The sequence below is a fragment of the Podarcis erhardii genome (genome assembly GCF_964252035.2).
Source record: "Podarcis erhardii genome assembly, chromosome: 2".
NCBI lineage: Eukaryota > Metazoa > Chordata > Lepidosauria > Squamata > Lacertidae > Podarcis > Podarcis erhardii.
Genome location: NC_138498.1, coordinates 112,871,380 through 112,895,600, shown reverse-complemented (window position 1 = coordinate 112,895,600; position 24,221 = coordinate 112,871,380). Strand labels below are relative to the sequence as shown.

The 24,221-nt window shown below is 46.8% G+C and overlaps 1 protein-coding gene and 1 long non-coding RNA gene across 2 annotated transcripts in view; one reads left to right on the top strand and one right to left on the bottom strand.

Annotated features, from left to right (window-relative positions):
- The window catches only part of LOC309337478, a 169,338-nt gene extending 148,402 nt beyond the window's left edge, over positions 1-20,936 (bottom strand). The window contains exon 1 of the long non-coding RNA XR_014154343.1: positions 20,802-20,936. This is a non-coding gene — a long non-coding RNA (uncharacterized lncRNA). The remainder of the gene's footprint in view (positions 1-20,801) is intronic.
- Positions 3,495-24,221, top strand: LOC309337296 (sperm acrosome membrane-associated protein 4-like). The gene is made up of 3 exons (XM_081854080.1): positions 3,495-3,653; positions 17,861-17,974; positions 20,928-24,221. The coding sequence occupies exons 1-3, from the start codon at positions 3,599-3,601 to the stop codon at positions 21,137-21,139; spliced, it is 381 nt and encodes a 126-aa protein (XP_081710206.1). The 5' UTR covers positions 3,495-3,598; the 3' UTR covers positions 21,140-24,221.

Genomic DNA, 24,221 nt, shown 5'->3' with positions numbered 1-24,221 from the left:
TTAAAACACTTTATTGTAGAAGCAGCATAAAATTCAAAAATCAGTTAGATAATCCCCAGGGCTAGCTGGTTGAATTGGTCCTACTTGGGCCAGCAAGGAGGCCAGGGGAGAATTAGCTGTAGGGTCTCAGAGCGGGTGATAAAAGGGGAGGGAGAGGGAAGAGAAGGGAAATAAAAGATCAGGCTGAATTCAAATTAGAGGCCAGGCGGAATAGCTCTGTCTTACAGGCCCGACAGAAGGAGGTTAAATCCTGAAGGGCCCTATCTTATGGGACAGAGCATTCCACCAGGTCGAAGCCATCACTGAAAAGGCCCTGGCCCTGGAAAGACCCTTACCAGCTGTTATGTAGTGAAGTTTCACCCTGGGCCAGCAGGGGGATACTGTAGATAGTTTTCACTCAGGTCTGTAGATAGTTTTCACTCAGGTCCACGTCAGTTATTTTAGGCGGGAAACTCTGGGTTGTTGTTGCTACAATGTTGACAGCCGGCTGCCTATAAAAGCAGGCCGGCTGAGCTGTTTGCTGTTCAGTTCTATTCCAGCTTACAAAATAAAGAGCTGCTTTGGAGAGATCACTGTGTCGTCTTCTATGTCAACCCACAACTTAACACCAGCTGTCTCTCAGCCACCGTCGCCACGGCAGCTAGGCCTCGGCCATAGGGCTTCTCCTGGCCTCTTCTGCCTCACCGCAGCTGGAAGAAGTGGCGTTCCTGCCTCCAGAAGTGTGTTTCTGGATATGCTGTGCCCAATTCTGGATGTGTGGTGGCAGAGGCCATGACAGAGGCTGCCATGACAGCCACAGCCACCCCAGAGGAGGCAGTAGAAGCGAGGAAGTGGAAGCAGGACATCCCAGTATTCAAACAAAAGTTGCCATGGCTTCTGTGAATCTTGTGATGTCCCATTCCATTTGGGACTACCGAGTGGAATGACATGTTGGCTCTCTTACCAAACTTTTCTGTTCAAACTTTTCCATCCTGTCAATTCTTCTGCTGTGGCCTTTTTATTTTGCTGGACTTACTGTTGACGCTGCCATGTTTCTCAGCTGGAAGAAAATTTGACTGCCTCTTTTGCACCCTGAGTTCTTGCAATATGCCAAGGGATCATTTTTACATGTGGACTCTTAATGCAGCCGCTGCTAACTTCTGTGCTTTATGACGGTTTCCAACCAAGGACGAAAACGTTTTCTTTTGCAAGAGACTAAATGCGTCCCGGTGGAAGAGCTTTTATAATCACGAGTTTGATTCCAGGGGCAGGGCTTTTGTTTTCCTCTTCTGCCTTGAATGTAACCATGTGTGGAAAAACTGAGCAGCCAAAGTTCTGTTTGCAACTTTGTCTGGCTGTGTTTTCATCTTTGCCTTGAATTGAGCTAAGAGTTAAAAAAAACACGTTGAAGCCCACAGAATCATCAACAAGAGATTGTGGCACTTAACTTTGGAATTCTTCAAATTAGTGTTACTTCTCTCCTTCGAAATTATTTAATGTGCCTTTCAGGAAAATAAAACATCCTCTTGGGTCTTTTAAAAGCCCGTCTTTTAAAAATGAAATATGGAAAATCCAAATACTGACTCCTCTCTTTTTGGGGAATTTCCAGCAGCAGAATACCACATTCCCTTGGCTTGATTTATTAATAGTTTTAATTTTTTCTTCTCTGATAAATATGATTAAAGTGTGAGATTCAGAGTCTCATGCTCTATTGAATGAGCTATCAGTTTGAAACAAACAACAGCACATATGTAAAATAAATTCAGATCCAACACAGGCACCAACTGTGAATAAAAACTATCCGTTTAGAAAGCACCTGTCTGATACATAAAGGGAGGGATATGGTTTCTATTATGTAGTTTCTGTTTAGTAAAGAGGCAGTGGAACCCAACCCATTATTGACCCTAGAGAACAAGCCAAACTCCCTCCCCCAACCTCCCCAGCCCTGTGGGGCTTTACAAAGCAGCATCATTGCATCTACAGTCCTTTTGCGTGTGGACAGGCCAATTATGACAGCCATCCCTAAGCAGGTTCAACACGCAGGGCCGTCTTACCCATAGGTGCTGGGGTGCGGGGCACCCAGGCGCGGGGCTCTCAGGGGCTCTCAGGGGCTCTCAGGGGCCAAGAGTCCAGGGCCCGAGAGTTGAGTTTGGGGAAGAGCCTGCCCATTGGCCAGAGCGCCGTGGCGGGCTCTTCTGCTGCAGGCGGCTCTGCGCGTTCGGGGGCAACTGAGCCAGCAAGACGCTGAGGCAGACAGACAGCTCCACCCTCCTGTGCGCCTAAGACTGGGCAACCTGGGGGGGGCAGCACTGGGCAGATCTTTGCACCCCAGTGCCGCATATGCTTAAGACAGCCCTGTCAACACGTGCCTTACTTTACAGAGGAATCATAGAATCATACAGCTGGAAGAGGCCCTGAGGATCATCTTTTTTAATTTATTTATTTTATTAAGAATTTTAACAGTAACAATTTATCAAAAACATATCATCCTCATTCCCCCCCCCCATTTCCCCCCTCCCCAAACCAGAACCCCCTTTCCCACCCCCTCCCGGACTTCCCTCAGCTCCTCTCTCTGGTTTTTCAGCACATGTTAATCTCTGCATATTATAGAATTGTAAAGATCCTTAATTTATCTATCTATATGTTACCAATAGGGACAGTGGGACGCGGGTGGCGCTGTGAGTTAAACCACAGAGCCTAGGACTTGCTGATCAAAAGGTCAGCGGTTCGAATCCCTGTGACGGGGTGAGCTCCCGTTGCTCGGTCCCTGCTCCTGCCAACCTAGCAGTTCGAAAGCACGTCAAAGTGCAAGTAGATAAATAGGTACCGCTCCAGCGGGAAGGTAAACGGCGTTTCCGTGCGCAGCTCTGGTTCGCCAGAAGCGGCTTAGTCATGCTGGCCACATGACCTGGAAGCTGTTCGCCGGTTCCCTCGACCATTAAAGCGAGATGAGCGCCACAACCCCAGAGTCGGCCACGACTGGACCTAATGGTCAGGGGTCCCTTTACCTTTACCTTTTATGTTACCAGTAATAAATTTGTGTATGTTTATTCAAAAACTGCCAAGGAGTCCACCTCAGAGGCCCTGAGGATCATCTAGTCTAGGGTTGCCATCTTTCAAAAAGCTCTATTAGGAAGACCCCCAAATTGTCGAGCCTTTTATAAAAAGAAAACCACCAGAATTGCTGAGCTGCTTTTCGAATGGCTTGCCTAACATCCGGCAAAATCCGGCAGCCCTCTGTTTGAAGTGGTTTGGAGAGCCTAGCTGTTGTGCCAGCATCTTCATCACAAATAGTAGTACCACCAGGACTCTGTGTCTGTGTGTTTGTGTGTGTGTTTACATGCACCCACCCACCGCCACGAGTGGATCCCTCTCCCGCTTGCTCCAAATACCTTGCTCTCTGACTCACTTTGCCCTTGTGGTTATTCTCTGCCTCGGAGGATCATATGCCACTCAGAGGCAGGCTGTTTACTGCTGGGAGACCCACCCTAGCCTCAGGTGGGTGGGGCATGCATATATATAGCACAGATGAAATGAACCCCTTCACTGACTCATAGCCACTGGGATTGCTCCTCTTGGAAAATCTGCCATTCCCAACTCTTCTCAGCTCAGCAACTACATGATGGCCAGACTCCTTGTCCTGTGTGTTGCAGTTCTTGCCTGCATCAGTATTGGTAAGGCAAACATCCAGCTTTATCCCTGTTCTTGTATATTTCCTAATGGATTTGTTTCTCATCTCTTTACCTCGCTGCCACCCCCAAATTCCTTTACTTTGTGGCTTGCCAGAATCTTTTTAACTAGGAACAATTCCTCATTTGACTGACCAAACTACGAAATGTACCAGCAGGGAGAGCAAACTCTTTATTCTTGGTAGAAATAGTCTCATAAGGGGGGGGGGGGGTTCAAAGGTATTGCCCTTTATATATTGGGGCAAGGGGTAATTGTCACCAAAGCTGTCATTCCCTTAGCTGCTGGATAAGAGAAGTAGAAAACTTCTGCTTTTGTGGCAAACTATGTGTTTCCCACTATATCTGATCTGGATAAAGAAATAAGTTGTTGGTTTTTTTCAAAAAAATGGATGGATTGCAACAAAATGGGAAGGAAGGAAAAAGGTTGTTTTTGCTGTGCCAAATAAAGGCTTGACCTTTTTTTAAAAACAACAACAACAAACCCTCCAAACTGGACAGCTCGAAGGAAGACAGGAAACAAGGGCAAGGAAAACCCCGCTACCTAAATAAACTTCACACCGGATTATTTGTGAGCATATGTACAATATTTTTGAATGTGATGTTGTGCAAATATTTTGTAAGTCGCTTTGTGAGCCCCTTGAGGCTATAAACTGGGGTGGAAGTATTCTCAATAAATACATTAAAATAGCTCTACATTGCAAACTAAAAGGGGGAAAAATGGGCTCAGTGCCATCCCTTAGAAAACAAGGAGTCCCAGTCTCCTGGGTTTTGGCTACTAAACAGCAAACATTGATTCTAGCACCTCTTTCCCCGAATCTTATCTTTGAGTTGTCAGGATGGTCTGCCTCCTCCTTATCTTTGAGTTGCCAGAGTTGTGCCCTGCAGATGTTTCGAACTACAACTCCTACCAGCTCAGAGGGTTTACCTCTGTTAGTTTTTGGCAGGAAAGAATTGTCTTCTTGTGGCATCTTAAAGACACAAAAAGATTTGTGGCTCTAACTGTTGTGCATCTCTTGAACTGGGTTCCAATCTACAAAAGCTTAAGCCACAGTATAAGCCAATGTTATGATGTTGTCAGCTGCTGCCCCTGGGGTCACACTCGTGACAGAAGAGTGGGAGAGCTATATTTTGACCATAAGCAAAAAAACAAAGAAATCTGTTATCCTTAAAGTTGCCACAAGACTCTCTCAGGGCAAAACTTTCTCACTTGTCAAGACTGATCAATCTGAAAGTCACCCAAGGTGGATTAAGATGGAGATACACGCATACAGATCTTTGGGTGGTATCCAAGTAAGCCTTGCTCAGAGTAAACCCTATTGATATTAATGCACATGACTCAGTTTTCTCCATTGGATGGGGTGGGTCTACTCTGAGTGAAACTTACTTGACTACCACCCATCCCCCCAAAAAATATATCCCCGTGGCCATTTGAAGAGGTGATTTGATTCGCTTTTTTTTGCACAGGATATTGGCCCGAATATAAGCCACACTCAAATATAAGCCGCACCTTTGAAATTGTGGGGGGGGGGGAGCAAAGAAAGCCGCTCCTGAATATAAGCCGCTCCATCCCTTGCTGCTCCTGGCTGCATACTGGGGGGGGGGAGAGCCGGGCTGCTTTGCCGACAGCCTTTCCCTTCCTCGCTCTCTCCCTTTGGGGGAGAGATGCATGGGGTGGGCGCCATTTTGCCATGCTCCTGGCGCTGTTTGCCCCGCGCCGTAAAGTCGTGAATATAAGCCGCACCTTAGCTTTTCATAGTCAGAATTTGGGGGGGAAGTGAGGCTTGCATTCAGGTCCATACGGTAGTTAAGTTGTGGGATTTGCTCCTGTAATAGGTAGTGGTGGCCCCTAACTTGGGTGGCTGTAAAAGAGGACCAGACAAACTCATGGCAATCGCTACCTACTAATCATGATGGCTGTGTTCTACCTCCATTGTCAGAGCTGGAATGCACAGCTGCTTGGGAATCACTGGTGTGGACTGAGCACTGTTGCACCCAGCTCTTGCACGCGGGCTTCCCATAGACATCTGGTTGCCCACCGAGAGAAGAGGATGCTGAAAAGACATGAGCCCCCTTTGACCTTTGATCCAGCAGAGCTCTTCTTGGGTTCTTATGCCCCTCTGGCCATTTGGGGGTGGTCTCCAAAGACCACTTGCACAGGCAACCGATGACCTTACTGCAATGTGTCCCTATTGCAATTCAGAAAAAACCAAGGCATCCCAATGTTCCCTACGTCATTCATTTTTGCAAGTCCTCTGTGTGTGTTTTGTTTCTGTAATGGCACCACCAACTGGTCACCTCCCTATTGGGATCACCCTCAAACCTCCATATTTCTACTGTGCCAAATACCTTATTTTTCCGTGCATAACACTCCCCTGTGTATAAGATGCCCCCTATTTGGGGGGACTCAAAATTAAGAAAATGGGGGGGGGTTGGGTTTGCCCAGATTTGTTGAATCACTCGCACTACCGTTGTCGCTGGCAATCTCCTGCTCACGGCAGCAACCACTCATATATCCGTGTATAAGAAGACCCCAATTTTTAAGCATTATTCTAATGTACTAAAACCTCGTCTTTTACGTGGAAAACTACAGGTCATTTGCTTCCCTGATACTGCCTTGACCCGCCCTGCTTTTTAAGAGTCGTGGCTTTGAAACTCTCTTTGAAACTGTTGAGAAAGCACGGGGAAATAAGTTAAGGGGCTTAAGGAGAAAGTGAACAGGTGGAGAGCTTGAAAGCATTGGACTTAAGATGGAACGGGGGGGGGGGGAGTCATAATCAGGTAACAGGTTTCTTTTTTAAAAAAGAGAAAAGAGGAATGTCACAGACAAGACAAAGGATATTTTGTGGAGTCTCCAGAGAGGGTGGGGATCTTTAGAAACAGGCGAAACACCCATCACATCAGGGATGGGCCAGGGATAGCTCCCATGTTTAAAGACTAGTTAACTAAATGCATATCCAAACATGTAGCGTTCTGGTTCCCCTTCTTAAGACATCTATTTTTCCTTCCCCAACACCATTACTCACACCATGGTCAGCCAACTTGAGAAAAAAGAAGACGAAGAAGGGGATTTTTCTTCTTCCCCAAGCACTTCTTCTTCCTTTAACGATGGGCGAGGGTTTCTAAAAGTCTTGAGCCAGCCTTAAGATTACCAAACGTATTGCAGCGTTGTGTCGGCAAGGCTTCCTCCCTGGAAGTAATCGTAAGTGGGTGTTCACGCAGGAAAGTTGACGTTCCAGTAAAAATGACTAGCCCTTAGGGTGCCACACAAAACTTTTGGAACTGAGGGATATTCCACGCTTCGGCTTGCCCCGATTCTAGACAACGCAGGTCTGAGCGGTTTCCCACTTGATCCATTCCTTTCCGAGGGACATCTCGATTGTTACTTGCTCCGATCTGAGCACTAAATAGCCGTTTCCCCCTCAGGGGAAAGCAGTGGGATAAAGGTTTATTCACGGTTTCAGCCCGCACCATTCCAGATTATGCTCTTGAGTTTTTATAGGTGTTTTGAAATACAGGGCTGAGAATGCAGACCTTTGACAATTGTTTCCTTAGCACTTCAGTAAAAAGAGGATAGTTTTTTGGGTTTTTTAAAACTCGCCCTCAGCATTCACATTTCTGCTGAAATTCAGAAGTTGGCCTCGTTTTTTTCTATTGCCAAATGTGAATTCAAAATTCTTTGTGAGGGAAAATAATAATAAATCTGGCTGGGTTTCCCCAGCCACTCTGGGCAGCTCCCAACAGAATATTAAAAACACAATAAAACATCAGTCATTAAAAACGTCCCTAAACAGGGCTGCCTTCAGATGTCTTCTAAAAGTCAGATAGTTGTTTATTTCCTTCACATCTTGTGGGAGGGCATTCCACAGGGCGGGCGCCACCACCGAGAAGGCCCTCTGCCTGGTTCACTGTAACATCACTTCTCACAGGGAGGGAACCGCCAGAAGGCCCTCAGAGCTGGACCTCAGTGTCCGGGCTGAACGATGGGGGGTGGAGACGCTCCTTCAGGTAGTCTCATTCCATGATAGCTCTCTGCCCTACAGTGGAGGGCATGGATAAGGGAAATTTGGTAGACGGGTGGGTGGGTGAGAGCATTGTCAGTGTGGGTGCCTTGACAGTTGACTCTGAGAACGCAGGAAGGCCTAACAATCCTAACAGCAAAGGCTGTTATTTAGATGTTTGTATGTTGTATACTAACATGAGTTTGACCAAACTGTGGAAGGCAGTGGAAGAGAGGAGTGCCTGGTTTGCTCTGGCCCATGGGGTCACAAAGAGTTGGACACAACTAAATGACTAAACAACAACAACAACAACAACAACAAATGTTGTATATCTTGCTTATCTCCCTTCTCATAACACTAGAACTCATTGACAATGAACTCATTTAATGAAGATTAAGGTTGGCACTTCTTCACACTGTTGAACTTTGGGTTTTGCTCCCACGAGACATGGTGATGGCCATAGACAGGATTAGGCAGATTCCTGGAAGATACAGCTATTAGCGCCTCCTAGACCCAATAACCCTGTTCTTCCTACACTGTCTGCATGCCTCTCAACATTGGTTGCTTGGAATTACAAGTGGGGAGAGCCTCATTTCTCTTCAGCTGACCACTGTGAGGTCAGGATACAGGACTAAATGGGACTTTGGCCTAATCCCGTTGGGCTCCTCTTCCGTTCTTACGCCACGCAAAGTGGTTCGTGTCAGGAAGCAAAAGAACAAGATGCAAATTTCGCAATTGCGAATGCGGGAAAGAAGCGATGGGTTGTATAACCAGCTATATCAAGGGTGCGGAACTGGATCCAGACAGCAAGCCAGAACTTGACATCCCCTAATACCTATGTTTGCCAGGCAGGGCCGCTTACCTATCAGTTGCCCAATATCACAATGAACTGTTTTCTTTTGCAGACCAACTTGAGTTCACCGCCCATTGTCTTGGGTTGGTGAGTCACTTAGTCCCTAGGGTCCCAAGGCATTGAAATCAGTAGATTTTTGTTAGTCACCAGCTGACGCCCATTGATTTCAATAAGTTCATGACTTATTGTGTTACTGTCTTAAGAGAGCCAGTGTGGTGTAGAGCGATAGACTCGTAATCTGGTGAACCGGGTTCACATCTCCGCTCCTCCACCTGCAGCTGCTGGGTGACCTTGGGCCAGTCACACTTCTCTGAAGTCTCTCAGCCCCACTCACCTCACAGAGTGTTTGTTGTGGGGGAGGAAGGGAAAGGAGAATGTTAGCCGCTTTGAGACTCCTTCAGGTAGTGATAAAGCGGGATATCAAATCCAAACTACTCTTCTTCTTCTTCTTCTTCTTCTTCTTCTTCTTCTTCTTCTTCTTCTTCTTTAAGTACGTTTTCAGGGAAAAGGGGAGTGGGGCTTCTATCACATCGCCATCACTGGGCAGACCTCCACCCACCACTGACAGCTTGTCCATCTTGTTGAGACGGATCGGTTGCTTATGGAATAGCTAGCAGGATCAGCAATTAAGAAGGGAAAGGAAGGAGAGGTAGCTGAGGTCACATTTAAGCAGAAACAGTGGCCCAGAAACCCCAACAACAGGGGGTTCCATGGTTCTCAGAAGCCTTAAAACACAGGCAGAAATGTCTCCATATCTGACAAATTGGAAAATCATTAGGAAAGTGCTGTTGCCTTCAGGCTTCCCATAGGGGCGTCTGATTTTACAATTCACATTGCAATTCTGGTTGAGAACAAGATGCTGGATCAGATGGGCTCCCCTTGGTTTGATCTATCGGGGTTCTTCTCCTTACCCTGCTTTCCTTGCAGGTAAAAAGGTGAGCAAACAACCTCATCTATCCACAGTCTCATTTGTGTGTCTACTGGGGGATGTGCATCCCATTACACCACCTGAGGCAAAACAGGTGGCAGAGAAGTGGCGGTATCAGTGCCAATTTCAGGCAAGATCTCATCAAAATCTCAAGAGATCTTGTGGAGCGCACGAGATCTCACCTCAGATCGGTGCCAGCGCCACTTCTCTGCTGGTGGTAGAGGAGGCTGCTGGGATGGTTGCCTCACCTACCTAACAGTTGGCCCGGCCCTAGAATCTGCTGTCACGTCTTGGGCTGGTTGCTGTTGACTTCACAGTTATCTCTGTCTGCCACACAGATGGGTGATCATGGGATCAACTCAGCACACCTGTGGCTTAGGGATAAGCTGAGAGTCTGCGTCATTGTTGACTTTCAGAGAGATTCAAAAAACATTCCTCTTTACCCAAAAAGATACCAATCCTGGCAACCCTGAGGAAATCGTTCTTAGAATCTTTTTAACTGTTTTTAGAATGTTTCTCTCCTTTTTTGGGTTAGAATGTTTTATTATCAAAGTGTTTTTTGCCCCCCTCCCACCCGCCCCTAGGCTCTTCCAGGAGGAAGAGCAAGATATAAATGGAACAAGTCAAAAAAAGAAAATTTATACGTGTGCCCTGCCCTTGGGAGAAACCACAGGTAGGCACACCCTAAGTACCAAAATGGGAATAGATGTTTCCAGTAGGTTTCAACCAAGAGAAGAAAAACACCGTTTTGGAATTTATTAAGGTAGAGAACGAGGTCGTACTTTTCGACCGAAGTCATCACTGTGTTTGACAAGAGCTCAATGGGACTTATTGCCAGATAGGAATATGTGAGATTACAGTGCTCCGTGTATCTGCGTGGATATTATTGTTTTCCTCTGAGGCCCCTTTTCTGGTCCGCTTCACCTGTGGAGCTGAGGGAGAGGGTGATGAGAGAAAGAGCCTTTTCACTCATGACACCCTATTTTTGGAACAGTTATCTACGTTGGCTTGCTTGGCTCGGTTCCTGAGCCTCCTGGCATTTTAACTACCAGATGAATACCCCCCCCCCCCCCGCTTTTCTCTTTTTGTCATGGCCTTTCAGATCTCCTGTTTTCAGATTTGTACTTTTAACCTAGCGCACGTTGCTTCGTTTCGTGTTGCTCTCTTGCTGTTTCCCTTGCCATTTCCTTAAACCAGCTGTTTTGAGGCCCAGGATCAGGACAGAACACAAGAAGAACCCAATTGGGCCAGTGACCCATCTAGTCCATAGCTGTCAACTTTTCTTGCGAGGAATCCTATTCAGAATAAGGGCATTTCCCTTTTAAAAAGGGGAACTTTGACAGCTATGATCTAGTCCAAAATCCCATTACCACAGTGGCCAACCAGTTGCCTAGGGAAACCCCACAGGCCACACAGGAGCACAGGAATCATGGAATTGTAGGATTGGAGGGGACCCTGAGGATCGAGTCCAATCCCCCTGCAATGCAGGAATACGCAGCTGTCCCATAAGGGGATCGAACCTGCAACCTTGGTGTTACCAGCACCACACTCTAACCTCTTGAATTCCCAGGCAACTGGTATTCAGAGGCAGCGTACCACCACAAATTTGTCTAATCCCCCGTCAAGACTTTTAACTTGTTAGCCAGAAATATAATAAATAAAATAAATATGTAGCCCTGCCGGCTAACGTTGGGGATGAAATGTAGTGTTCATTCGATCTAGGCTTTCCTTCAAACAATATTGGGAACTGTAGTTTGCCCCCTCACAGAGCTGCAGTTCCCTTCTGGCGGTTCCCTCACTGCGAGAAGCGAAGCTACAGGGAACCAGGCAGAGGGCCTTTTCGGTGGTGGCACCCGCCCTGTGGAACGCCCTCCCATCAGGTGTCAAAAAGATAAACAACTACCTGACATTTAGGCAGCCCTGTTCAGGGAAGTTTTTAATGTGTGACATTTTAATGTATTTTTCATCTTTGTTGGAAGCCACCCAGAGTGGCTGGGGAGACCCAACCAGATGGGTGGGGTACAAATAAATTATTATTATTATTATTATTATTATTATTATTATTATTATTATTATTCCATGCACCCTTGACAAGCTCCAGTTCCTAAGATTATTTGGGGGAAGCCATGTGGTTTCAACATATGGTGGAGATGTGGCCCTAGACCAACGGTCTACCTTGAAAGTTTACCCTCCATGAGAAGATCGTTGCGGAAAGCTTGCACAACGTGACTGAAATTCCCTTGCGTTGTGTGGCTGCTACAGAGGAATGTTATTGAGGGGTGGGAACAAGGCGTAACCCCACAGCCTGGCCAAACTGTTGCCACACCTTAGAATACACCCCAGGGTCTCTTTCAAGCACTTAGCAATTTCCCAGCCAAACCACAACACTTCCTTGGCAAAGAATGTAATCGAGGCTGAAAAGATTCCCTAAGGATGGAGCATTTGAAGCCCACTGGTCTCGAGAGGCTGAATAATAATAATAATAATAATAATAATAATAATAATAATAATAAACAAAACAAAAACAAAAACAAAAACAAAAACAAAAACAAAAACAAAAACAAAAACAAAAACAAAAAAACAACCCCCTTTCCTCAGCCAGGCCCCTGCTCCAAAATGTCTTCTTCACATGGTCCACTTGAGTCATCACGATCTGTCCCCGCCTTTTAGGGCAGGAATTCCAAAACTGCTCTCACACAGAGAGAGTCGAGCACCTTCAAGAACAGTTTCACAACTTGTGGGGGTTCCCCCCACCCTCACAATAAATTGCAACCCTCCTTCGCTTTGCAACCCAAACATGTTTCAACCAGTTTCCTGCTTCACTTCCACGGGTCACAGTATTGTCCAGCCAGGAACTGGTTGTTGATCAAAGGCTACCACCCTTACAGAGAAATCTGGAAATTTCCGCCTCAAGCTAAGCTGGAGTGTTGCGGTTATTTTCCCGATGACTCAGAAACACACGGCACCCTCCCAGCCCTTCTTCGCCAGCATCCCTCCTGAGTGGAATTCTTTCAACTTGCTCGCTCGCATTTATCGGAGAAAGCCGTTGCTAAAATCTTCCCCCGTTACTAATTTGCCACACCCCAAAACACGCTGCCTGTTATGCAAACCCTTTTGGCTGTTTTCCTCTGCCTTGCGGAGAATGGAAATAAAAAAAGCTGGAAAGCCGTTTTCATAAATCACAAGAACAACTGGGCCGCAACGACCGCACTACAAAAAGAGAAAAGTGCAAGACTTAAACTGGTTATCAGGGAGAGGGAGGCGCTAACGTATGGCCAGATTTCATTAAAAATTGTAAGATTTGGCCTAAGATTTGGCACATCTTCTCAGTGTGCTCAACCTGATGCCAATGGGGAAAATGAAAGTAGCCCATGAAAAACTGAATTTTTATCTGTTTGTGTGGCTGGCTTCTATGCAGTAACACCAAAACATGAAAAAACAAAACAAATTCCTTCCAGTAGCACCTTAAAGACCAACTAAGTCAGTTCTTGGTATGAGCTTTCGTGTGCATGCACACTTCTTCAGATATCTGAAGAAGTGTGCATGCACACGAAAGCTCATACCAAGAACTGACTTAGTTGGTCTTTAAGGTGCTACTGGAAGGAATTTGTTTTGTTTTGACTATGGCAGACCAACACGGCTACCTATCTGTAACCAAAACATGAAGGCAGTCTTTAAATATAGTTGTTATAACATTGAGGGGTTTTTTTGGGGGGGTCTTTTAGATGTCCTCTGGATGACCCCGTCAGTCTAGCTGTCTCCTAAGCTTTGGTACCTGAGTTCACTTTGTTGCATTAATGGCTCTAGCCAAATCTTTAAAGTGCCAGCAGCACATCCCCAAACCGTTATTTTTTCCTCCTTGTGCCCTTCAGGGCAGGATGTACAGATATTTTCCTGCCTGAGCCTCTGTCCTATCTGTGTTCCTCTCTGGGAGCTTGCAAACGCTTGCTTGCCTTTACCATTCGAAGCAGTAAACACCGCACCACACACTTTTCTCTGCTCCAAATTGCCCTCTTGCTATTTAAAAACAAACCCAGGAACTGGTAGCGGATGCATCTGTTAGCAAATAATGTGTCGCTTGGGATTGGCCCCAGAACTACATCCTGTGAACACGGCCTCCAAATCTGATGTCTGTGCCAGGCTCAGCCATGAGGAGAAACACAGTGGGGAAGAAGAGGGAGTTTTCCAAACCACAGTGTGGCTTCACAGTCTCTGGGAACCGGGGGCTAGGCACGTGGATGCTTCCAGGTAGATTTCAGGAGCTTTACTTCTCTCTCGTTTCGAAGGCAGTGCTTTGCGTGGACAGGCAGAGTCCCCCAAACCCTGGGCGGCCCCCCGTCATGTGGAATAACGACTCAAGACAACGTGCTATGGGATTAAATTGGCCACAACTTTATTATATTTCAGATGTGGGTAGACCTTGGCTCAGGCATTGGGCGTTTATCCCTCCCAGTCCCCAGCTGGGGATCTAGGGAACATCAGGGTTATCCAGTGGGGGGGGGGGGCCGGCTCTGGAGAACATACAGTGGTGCCCCGCAAGACGAATGCCTCGCAAGACGGAAAACCCGCTAGACGAATGGGTTTTCCGTTTTGGAGGCGCTTCGCAAAACGAATTTCCCTATGGGCTTGCTTCGCAAGACGAAAATGTCTTGCGAGTTCCTGCGCAGGTTTTTCCCTCCCCCCCCCCTTTTCCTAAGCCCTAAGCCGCTTATCAGCTGATCTGTTGATAAGCCGCTTATCAGCTGATCCGCTAAAAGCCGCTAAACCGCTAATAGCGCTAATCCACTAAGCTGTCAATGGGCTTGCTTTGCAAGACGAAAAAACCGCTATACAAAGAGCCTCACGGAACGGATTAATTTCGTCTTGCGAGGCACCACTGTATGTTTAAGCAGAGATAGCCACCCCTGTTATGCTGCCGTCGCACGGGAGAGCAATGACGACCTCTCGGTATACGGTCAAAACCTCCCCTCAAAAACCCCTTTAACGGGGAACCCTGGTATCGCCGCCGCAAAGAGGAGGGGGCGTGGGTCACCGCTGCACGCGCCCCCCCCATTCAGGAAGACAGACTAAAGGACTCCGCCCAAGGCCTGATACCGCCAAAGTTGTGACTTTTGCTACGGGAAAGGCAAAACCTGCCAATGCAGGGGAATTCCTTTCTGGCCCTTCAACAGCAACCTTGACGTAGCAGCGCCCGCATACCTGTGAAGAAAAGGTTAACTTGCAAAATAAGTCTTAACTGAGGGTGGGTAGGGTGGGAGAAGCTCTGGAACCAACTGAAGATTCCCAGGTAAGATCCTCCCTCTATTGTGTGGGCAGGTAGTCGATCCCCTTCCTGGCCTGGTCTCCTTGGCAACGCTTCCCCAGGTGGGATTGGACAACTGGCTGAGGTAGGCGGAGACCTCCAGGTATCCCACCTGGGGGGAGGCAAAGCCAAGCCTGTGCTAATGGTGTTGCATAGGGTCCAGGGGGCTGCGCGCGACCACGCAAAGGGCGCCCTCCGTTTAATGTGGGGAGCGGTCATTCTGTCCTCTAACCAAATAGTGTCTTGTCAGCAGGGATTATCTGATATGCAAAAGGATTCTGATCTGCAGTGTGGGGAATGGGACAGCAAGCAAGCAAATGTTATACTTCCCCTCCGGTCTGACTCAGAAAAGTTGCCTTCATGCAGGAATCCCTTCTTTCCCCACAAACGTTGCCATCGCCACCCCTTTCAAGGGTGTGCGCAAACAGGGCATACTGTTCCATTTTGCAGAAAACACATATTTTAGAGGCCCTGGGAAAGGTCTTGTTTTCCACGAAGGGCTGTGGTTTGGAGCGGAGCTGTTTTTTCCAGACTGGGCATCCACTTGGTTCCTGTCTGCAATGTTTGCTTCTTGCAGCAAAGCTCACCGCAGGCTGCTTGCTGGTTCTGTTTGTGTGTGCGCTTGAGATTATAGTGTCTTATTTGTGCGAGCCTTTGGCGGGGCATCGCTTGCTTATTTAAAAGAGCTGTGTATGCACATACAGTAATCCCACTCTGCAAAACACCGAAGGCATGAGGGAATAGAGAGTTAAAGGGTGCAAAAATCACAGGCAGTTTTGACCCATGTCCCTGTATTGTATCTCTGGGGACCAAATCCCACTTGTGAGATTATCTGTGAATCTTTTGTGACGGGTGGGTGTGCCTTTTTAAAATGCCTACATTTGGTGGTGCGTGCAACTTGATTTCCTTTTTTTTTCTTATTTAAAAAGGTTTTATTAAAACTTTTTTCATAGTGCAATAAGAAAAAAGAAATTAATCCAAGTATAAACAAAAAGCAGAGAGAGAGAGAGAGAGAGAGAGAGAGAAGAAAACACAGAGTACTCCCTCAAAGGTAGCTCTCTTAACCAGGCACAGGCAAACTCGACCCTCCAGATGCTTTGGGACTACAATTCCCATCATCCCTGACCACTGGTCCTGCTAGCTAGGGATGATGGGAGTTGTAGTCCCAAAACATCTGGAGGGCCGAGTTTGCCTGTGCCTGCAGTCTTAACCCTTTATTCACAAAGAAAGTTGTGAACCCCCCCAACTCTAAACCTGGGAAGTTTCCTTCCACCTCCCAGTCTCTCACCCTGGGAGGTCTTCCCTTCCCTGTATTTCCTGAAAAATGATAATATTTAGGAAGTCTATTCAGCCAAGTGGGCTGGGTCCTTCAGTTCTTCAATGTAAAGATTAAATAACCTAGGCAAGACCATGCAAGTACATTTCTATGCTATTATTGCTTATTATTATTATTAGTAGTAGTAGTAGTAGTAGTAGTAGTAGTAATAATAATAATTGCCCTCCTCATTTCAGTCCCACAACCCAAAACTTAAGAAGAATCTGATGGATCATGCCTGTAGCCCATCTCGTCCAGTTTGCCAGTAAAGTTAACCATTTGTCCCGAAGCAACACTTTTTGCAACTTGTAATTAAGCCACAGCTCTAAAGGCAGACAAGCCCGTAAAGCTGGAACAATTGCTTTTAAAGGTCTTGCATTAGCCCGCCTCTTAGTGTGTCATTTTCTAATCCCATTGGCAGCGATGATGGAATTAAAAGATAGACATTTCCGTAGCTTGCTAAATTGTCAAATGCCGCTACAGTGACAGCATTCAAAGGAGGAGGGGGCTGTGAATCTCTAGCAGATATGCCTCTCCGTATCTTAAGCAGAGTTGCCCCCAAATTTCACTTCAAACGAAATCACAGGCAGATCTGAGCCCTTCTCAGGCAAAGCTTTCAAAGGAATTCCAAGCGGAGCAAAAAGGACCTGGGCAAGATTAGGCACCATCTCTAAAGACAGCCCTATCTGTTGTCTGGCGTAGGCTGATAAGGACTGTGGTTCAAAATATCTGGGGGGCACCAGGTTGGTAGAGATAGTCAGGCGCTTCGATCACAAATAGGGAGAGTGCTGTCGCACTCATTTTATATATCATGGTTTTTTAACTGTTTTTACAACATTTTAGAAACATCTGAAGGCAGCCGTGTACAGTGGTACCTCGGTTTACAGATGCTTCAGCTTACATATGCTTCAGGTCACGGACTCCACTAACCCAGAAATAGTGCTTCAGGTTAAGAACTTTGCTTCAGGATGGGAACAGAAATCGTGCTTCAGCAGCGCAGTGGCAGCAGGAGGCCCCATGAGCTAAAGTGGTGCTTCAGGTTAAGAACAGTTTCAGGTTAAGAACGGACCTCCGGAACGAATTAAGTACTTAACCTGAGGTACCACTGTATAGGGAAGCTCTTTAAGGTTAAATGTTTCACTATGTTTTTATATATACTAGAAGCCACCCAGAGTAGCTGGGGCAACCCAGTCAGATGGGCAGGGTACAAACAATAAATCGTTATTATTGTTATAACTGTTTTGTATATGTTATTATATTGTCACAAAAGTCGGGTGCGGCCCCCATTCTCTGCCAGAGATGCCCAGGTTACTCCCAGCTTTTGAGGCCCCTAAGCATAGCTGTCAACTTTCCCCCTTTCTTGCGAGGAATCCTATTCGAAATAAGGGAATTTCCCTTAAAAACGCGAGACGTTGACAGCTATGCCCCTAAGCATAATAAATATTAAAAGTGACAGCACATGAAACCAAAATAAAAGCACTAGAATACAGATATTTCTTAAGAAAGAAACGCTTTTCCAGCTGGGAGTGTATGCCACATTTTGGACTGGTGCACCTAAAAAAAGAAATTGCAGACCTTCTGACAGAAAACCAACAAATTTCTAAATCGGAGGTCCACCTTTCAGCTAGAGGCTTTCAGCCAAGGGCGCCTCCTGCCACACACACACACACACACACACACACCCGCCGCCGGTTAGGCCTGACCAGAGTCCTAAGACTTGTGCCCTAATGTCTGATCAGAAGAATTCTCAGTTATATCTCTCACCTTTTAAAAATATTTATTTCTCTGTGCTTCAGGATCTGCTCTGCAGTGCTTGAAATGTTCATTCACGTTTCACGGAATGCCCTGCCATACATCTACCACCACCTGCCAAGCAGGAGAGGTCTGTGCTACCATCCGGGGAGCAGCAGGTAAAGATACTTCTTTAATTTCTCAGATTATTCTCTCCCCCCTCAAACCCCACCCTTTTCCTACTTCTGTTCTCTGCCCTGCCGTCCCCCGTCCCACAATGAGCCGTTCCTGGCATAATTCCCCCCCCCCTCACCAAGAGAGCGTTTGGGCCGGTCCCCATGAAAGAGTCACGCATGTGGAATAAATTACATTGCTATTTAAGAGTCCACATGCATAAGCCTGGCAAAAAACTCTCCCATTTTCTTAAAGCTGCTCTTAAATCTGGCTGACTCAGATTCATTACAAAACACTGTTTATGTAAGGAAGCTCCACCCGCTGAAGCCAGATAAATCCTAGTAGCATGAGGCAGGGATGTGGTGCAGAAGATTTGAAATATACTCTGAGTCGAGAGAGGATTTCATGCTCCTTATTCAGCTCATAGTGGTGAGGAGGAATGGATGTTCCCCCAAAATATCTGCTTTATGTACATTATTTACACAATGGGCCTCACGTGATTGGCTAATTCCAAGATTCTCCTGTAGGCCAATCAGGTTGTGGATTCACTTCCACCTGGAGCTGGATTGGGTGGCTCCGGCAGACCAATCATACTGCTGCATTGTTCTAGGACCAATCAAACTGCTGCATTCTGAATCCTATTGTTCTAGGACCAATCAGACTGCTACATTTTGGTTCCTATTCAACTTAGTACATAACAAGATTTCTCTGGAACTCAAGACAAAGCTTGATCCTGGGTTTTCGGGGGGGGGGGAGGGGGGTGTCAGGCTTGTGTTTTATCACTGGCATATTCTGCAACATAAGGTGGCGCTGTGGGTTAAAGCACAGAGCCTAGGACTTGCCAATCAGAAAGTCTATGATGATGAGTTGTTCATTTTGTGCTGCCGTGGCAAACTTCCTTTTCTCCCCCCCTCCCCATGACATACACAGACCAGACTGGCTCAGGAGTGCCAACTTGGCCCCACAACTGTGGCTGCCATGCAGCGTGCACGCCCCTGGCACTGAAATTTGTGGGTGCCCGGCCCCTTCATGGGGAATCTTGTGGGTGCTTGGGCACCCAGGGCCCCAGGCAGTTGGCTATGCTCAGGCAGATGGGAAGGAATTGTGGTCCAAAAACATCTGGAAGGCATCAGATTAGAGAAAGCTGGTCTACAGTGACCATGGACTCATCATCTCTTCTTGCCCCCTGCTTCCCCCCAGGAAACCTGCTCTTTACCACAGAATCAGAGCAAACATCAATAGAGTTTTCTGCAGATGGACATTTGCTCCGATTCTGCAGTAAAGAGGGGTTTCCTGGGGGGAAGCAGTGAGGCAAACAGAAAAGCACTAGGACCCCTGCCCAGAAAGCAAAGGACAATTCCTGCATTGCAGGGGGGTTGGACTAGATGACTCTAGAACTCTACAATTCTATGATTCTAAGTGGAAAACCGCTTGAATCCATGCTTTGTAGGCACAGGACCAAGGCTTGCCCAAGATATTTTGGTGCCTGAGGTGAACCACAAAATGGAGTGTGTGTGTGTGTGCGCGCGCGCGCCATGAAGGAAAGTGTGAGTGAAGATGTACATCAGGAACAAGGGAGGAATCAAATCAACCTTCTCTGTTGGTTGAATTGGGAATCAAAGGCTGTTGCGGGGGAAAGAGGCCCTCTCTGAATCAGGCTGGCCGGGTGCAAAGCCCAAGAAGCCCCAGAGGGCAGCTCCTGCCATTTCCTCCCTGGGAGGAGACCAGTAGAGTCCCCTATTTACCAAGAAGCTGCTGTGGAGGTGGCATAGCGGGGGCTGCTGAGGACGTGGCAGATCTGGCCTCCAACTCGCATGCCCGTGCAGCGGCAGATGCATTCCTTGGAGACCAGATCTGCTGCCCCCTTATGGATTCTGCCGTCTGAGGCGGCCGCTTCACCTTGCCTCTGTTGGATGCATCCAAGGAAATTGGGGCAATTCACAAGCCCCCAGCTGGCTCCAGCCCACCGGCCGACAGCCAGGCGATCTCTGGTTCTTGGCATAGCATAAAACAGCGACCCGCAGCTTCAAAACTCTTCAGAAGCTGGAGCACGCTCTAATCAGCAGAGTAAACAACTCTTCACAAGGGCAGAAAGAGGCATATATAAAGCATATTTACAAGCAGTTTATTCAGGACAAAGGAAAAACATGACTTCTCTCTTTCACGTCCAAGCAAGCAGCATATGCAAAAGCTATACACAAACGGATGTTCCCAGCAAGCTGTGCTGGAAAGTAAACAGGCATGTGACACACAACAGCCTGTTCCTCTTAAGGTGGAACGGAATATCTTAACAGCCTCATCTGTGAGCCAGCCCTGCACGGGACAAGCATGGTGCAGACAAGCCTTACCTGGGAAGCAATGCCTCGCCAAACCACATTCAGCTCCCTTAAATATTATTACCTGATCTTTCTCATGCAAAACCTTTCTAGGGCTGCCACACGTCCAGGTTTTCCCGGACGCGTCTGGGAATTGGGCTGCCCAAACTGCATCCAGGCACATTTTCGTTGAGTTGAAATGCTCCCCAAAACAAAGCTCAACAACTTCACTGCCCCCCCCCCCCGCAAGCTCAACAACCTTGACAAAAAAGAGCTTTGTCCAGATTTTCACTTTTGGGAATATGGCAACCTTACTTCCACGCATTCGCTAAACACACAAAGGGTCCCGCATGCCAAAATGTTTGTCTTCCTCAACTAGGGCAGCCTCCAAATGTTGTTGGGCCAAAGCTCACCATCCTCCCTAACCCATAGCTGTCAACGTTTTTCTTTTTTTAAAGGAAATTCCCTTATTCCGAATAGGATTCCTCGCAAGAAAAGGGAAAAGGGAAAAGTTGACAGCTATGCCCTAACCATTAGCCATGCTGGCCTTAGGCGATGGAAGCAGAGAAGCTTCCAACATGTGAGGTTCAATGAAATGCACCTTATTCATTGCCTTTTGTTTGTTTGTTGTTCCTTGCTGCAGCTGGCCAGGGGCTTATCATGAAGAGGAACTGCGTAGCTAGCGACAAATGCAACAAGAACGAAACTGAAACTTACTTGGGCGTTAAGTACACCACCACTTACTACTGCTGTGAAGGCGATTTCTGCAACTCAGCTGCCACCCTGCCCACCAGCCATCTCTCCCTGCCAATGGCTCTGGCTATGCTGGGCGTCTGGCTCATTCGCCTCCTGTAAGCCCTCTCCTGAGGAGGAGGAAGCAGCAGCAATTTCTACAGGATAGCAAAAAAAAGGCCCCCCAATAATAATCATCCAATCATACCGAACACTGTATCAAGTAGATTTACCCTTTCCTTCCTTCCTTCATTTTGTTTCTCTATACTTTAAAAAAAATGCACTTGTTTATGAATCGTGGGCTGTGTTTTTCTGCTCCCTATCTCAGATAACAAGAACCACGTGCAAGTGGGTAAGGTTACAGGCTGGAAGGGAGAGACTAGGGCCATGTTGGGAGAAGAAAACTTCCTTGCTTTGCCTGCCAAAGCTTTACCCATCCACTTTGTTATTTCATCGCGAGAAGGTGCAGAGGCGGCATTTTATTCTATGTTTTGCCGCACATCTGCGCCAGGTGCATGGCGGGATTCTCCTTACCATTTGACAGGAAGACACAAAGCCTCGTTACGGATCATTTTTAACCACACATTTCAACCTGACAAGCGGTTAAATAAAATTCTTGTAACCGCATGGCAGTTTGCTTGTTCACCTTGGGCACAAGTACAAGTTGTCTCTGCACTTGCATGTGTATAAAAGAGTGGATATGAATGTTGATTTGTACAGCTCAGCTGTTGTGTACGGGTCGAACCTTGCGTGTGAATAAATATATCCACGTACGGCTCAACCCTCACTGAACGAAGCATGTAAATGCCCCTAAGGATGGTACAGAGAATGGTTGCGGACAACCTTTTTACCTCACATCTAACTCCTGGTGTGTGGTAAAATTCTGCTTACCGCCTGACAGAATAATACAGAAAATGGTTGGAGATTATCAACGTGCCACACATTTCGCCACACTTGGCCCATGGTAAAAATTATTCCTGTCCTTGGCGGGATGATACAGATGAAGAAGCTACCTCAGGGTGAGAGCGTTCACCTGAGGTAGTTTGTCAGATCATCCAGGTGGCTTTAGACAATTGGATAACACATGGCATTGTGTCAATGGCCGGTAAACTAGTTGCCTCCATCCACTCCCTGTCTGAACTTTTCCCAGGTCTGGCAGTTTCCATTTTAGGAGCCCACAGAGTATGAAAGTGCCAGGGAGTCCCTTGTGCTTTTTTGCACAAAATTGCTGAGCATGGGATCTACCTAGACCACAGGCAGTGCTCCTGATGTTCATATTTTGCTTGGGGCCCATAAAAACACGAGACTGGACCTAGTTTTATCCCTCATCCTCCCTTTCCATCTTCTTTGTATTCTTCTGTCTCTTGTTCCCTTTTCACTCGTTCTTGTCCAGTGCCTGCCTTTCTTTTTACAGATACACTTTCTCCTCAGGCTTTCTTTTTGTTACCTGTTCTTGGGCCTTTTCAACCATTTACACTCCGTTCCACATTCTGCTTTGACCGCTCCGCTCGCGCGCGCGCGCGCTCTCTCTCTCTCTCTCTCTCTCTCTCGTTCTTCCTTTTTTTGATTGTTGTTAATGGACTGTTTATAAGCTCTTTCATTTTATAGCCGCCTAGGGCGGCAAAAGGGGTGTTGTGCTCCCCTCACAACTGTCTGCGGTCTCTTTGTCACATGAATCACCCATAACATGGTTACTCATAACCACTCCTTCCCTCTCAACGTGGCTGTGGGATTCATCACATACTTTTTGACTCTCCCCTGACTTCTCCTGATGACAACTGCGTGTCAATGAGGGAGACAGTTGGAGGGAGATCCCAGAGGACCCTCCTCCCCTCTCCCCACAAAAAACCCTCCTCCCCTCTCCCCACAAAAAAAGGCGCTTTTACAACATGGGTAGTGTCCAAGTGCCCATCTACAGAAAGAGGGGAGAAAGAAACCCTGACATTTGAGCTGCAACCACAGCGATGGGCTCACAGCTCCACATTTTGCCTGCCCCAGGGGTAAGCACCTGGGACCGATGTGTCCATTAGCGCACACCTGCAAACATCCAGCTGTGCATTTGCAGCTGCACTGCACACACACATCTGGAGGCAGAAATGGGCTTAGTTCCCACAACACACACTTTGAGCTTGTCCACACTTCTGCTGGTGCCACCACTTCCCCACGGGGAAACCCAGTCTTTACAGCTGAATTGGTGCAAACGTCAGTCAGGTTTTCCTGAGGAAAGCCTGATGGGGAAAATGGAAAACTTCTCGGCCCTGTGGTTTCTACGCACAGGACAAGCAGAAGTATGGATAAGCCCTTTGCCTACTTACAAGTGTCAGAAGGGAGAGCTGTGTGTAGTCACGTTCTTGACAGTTCAAGGCCACACTTTTATTGCTGATATTTGCCTCCAGCCTCACCATTTCAAGAATCGTTTTCCTGTCTTTTCTGTTTCCCTTCACACCTTGCATGTTGACTTTCTGAAATCGACTGTAAACAGGACACTGGATTAAAATGGACCCTTTAGGCTGATCCAGTAACGTTCTCCTTCTGCCTTCTAGCTTCCCAAAAACCACAATTTTTTTGTCCACAAGACATACATTTCATGCTGGCCACATAATCAAAGATTTGGAGACAGGAGTTCACAAATATCCAGACAATGCAGGGCATTGAATTAAGTAGGGAAATGGGTTTCGTAATTCATGTAGCAGGGGAAGAATGTACTTTGGCAATGTTTTTTAAAAAATCTAAACTTGGTTTCCATGTGCAAATCCAAACACGTTGATTGTTTGAAGTGGATTTTTTCCCCCTTCCAAAGTGTCTGCTAATTATAATTAAAGCGCCTTAAATCACATATTTCTGTTTTCTCACTAGCAAAGAAGAGCTCAAATTATTATTCATGAAAAAATGCTTCTTCTTTTTTTAGAAGAGAGGAATTTGATACTAGAGTTTTAATATTTGTTTATGAGGGCAGCGGGGAGGAGAGACATTCCCAATAGCAGGTGCGATCTCACCCTAAAGAGTTGAACACTCCCTCGGGTTTCAACATTCAAATGTATTGAATTGTTCATTTAAAAGTTGGGGGTTCGAACATGGAGGTTTCCACACGCAAAACCAAAAACGTGAGGAGGTTCCCCTCCCCCTCGCCGCCTCGCTTCCTCGACTTTCTTATGGATCCAAACAGCAACTTTTATTGTATCAAAATAAATATGATTCCTCCATA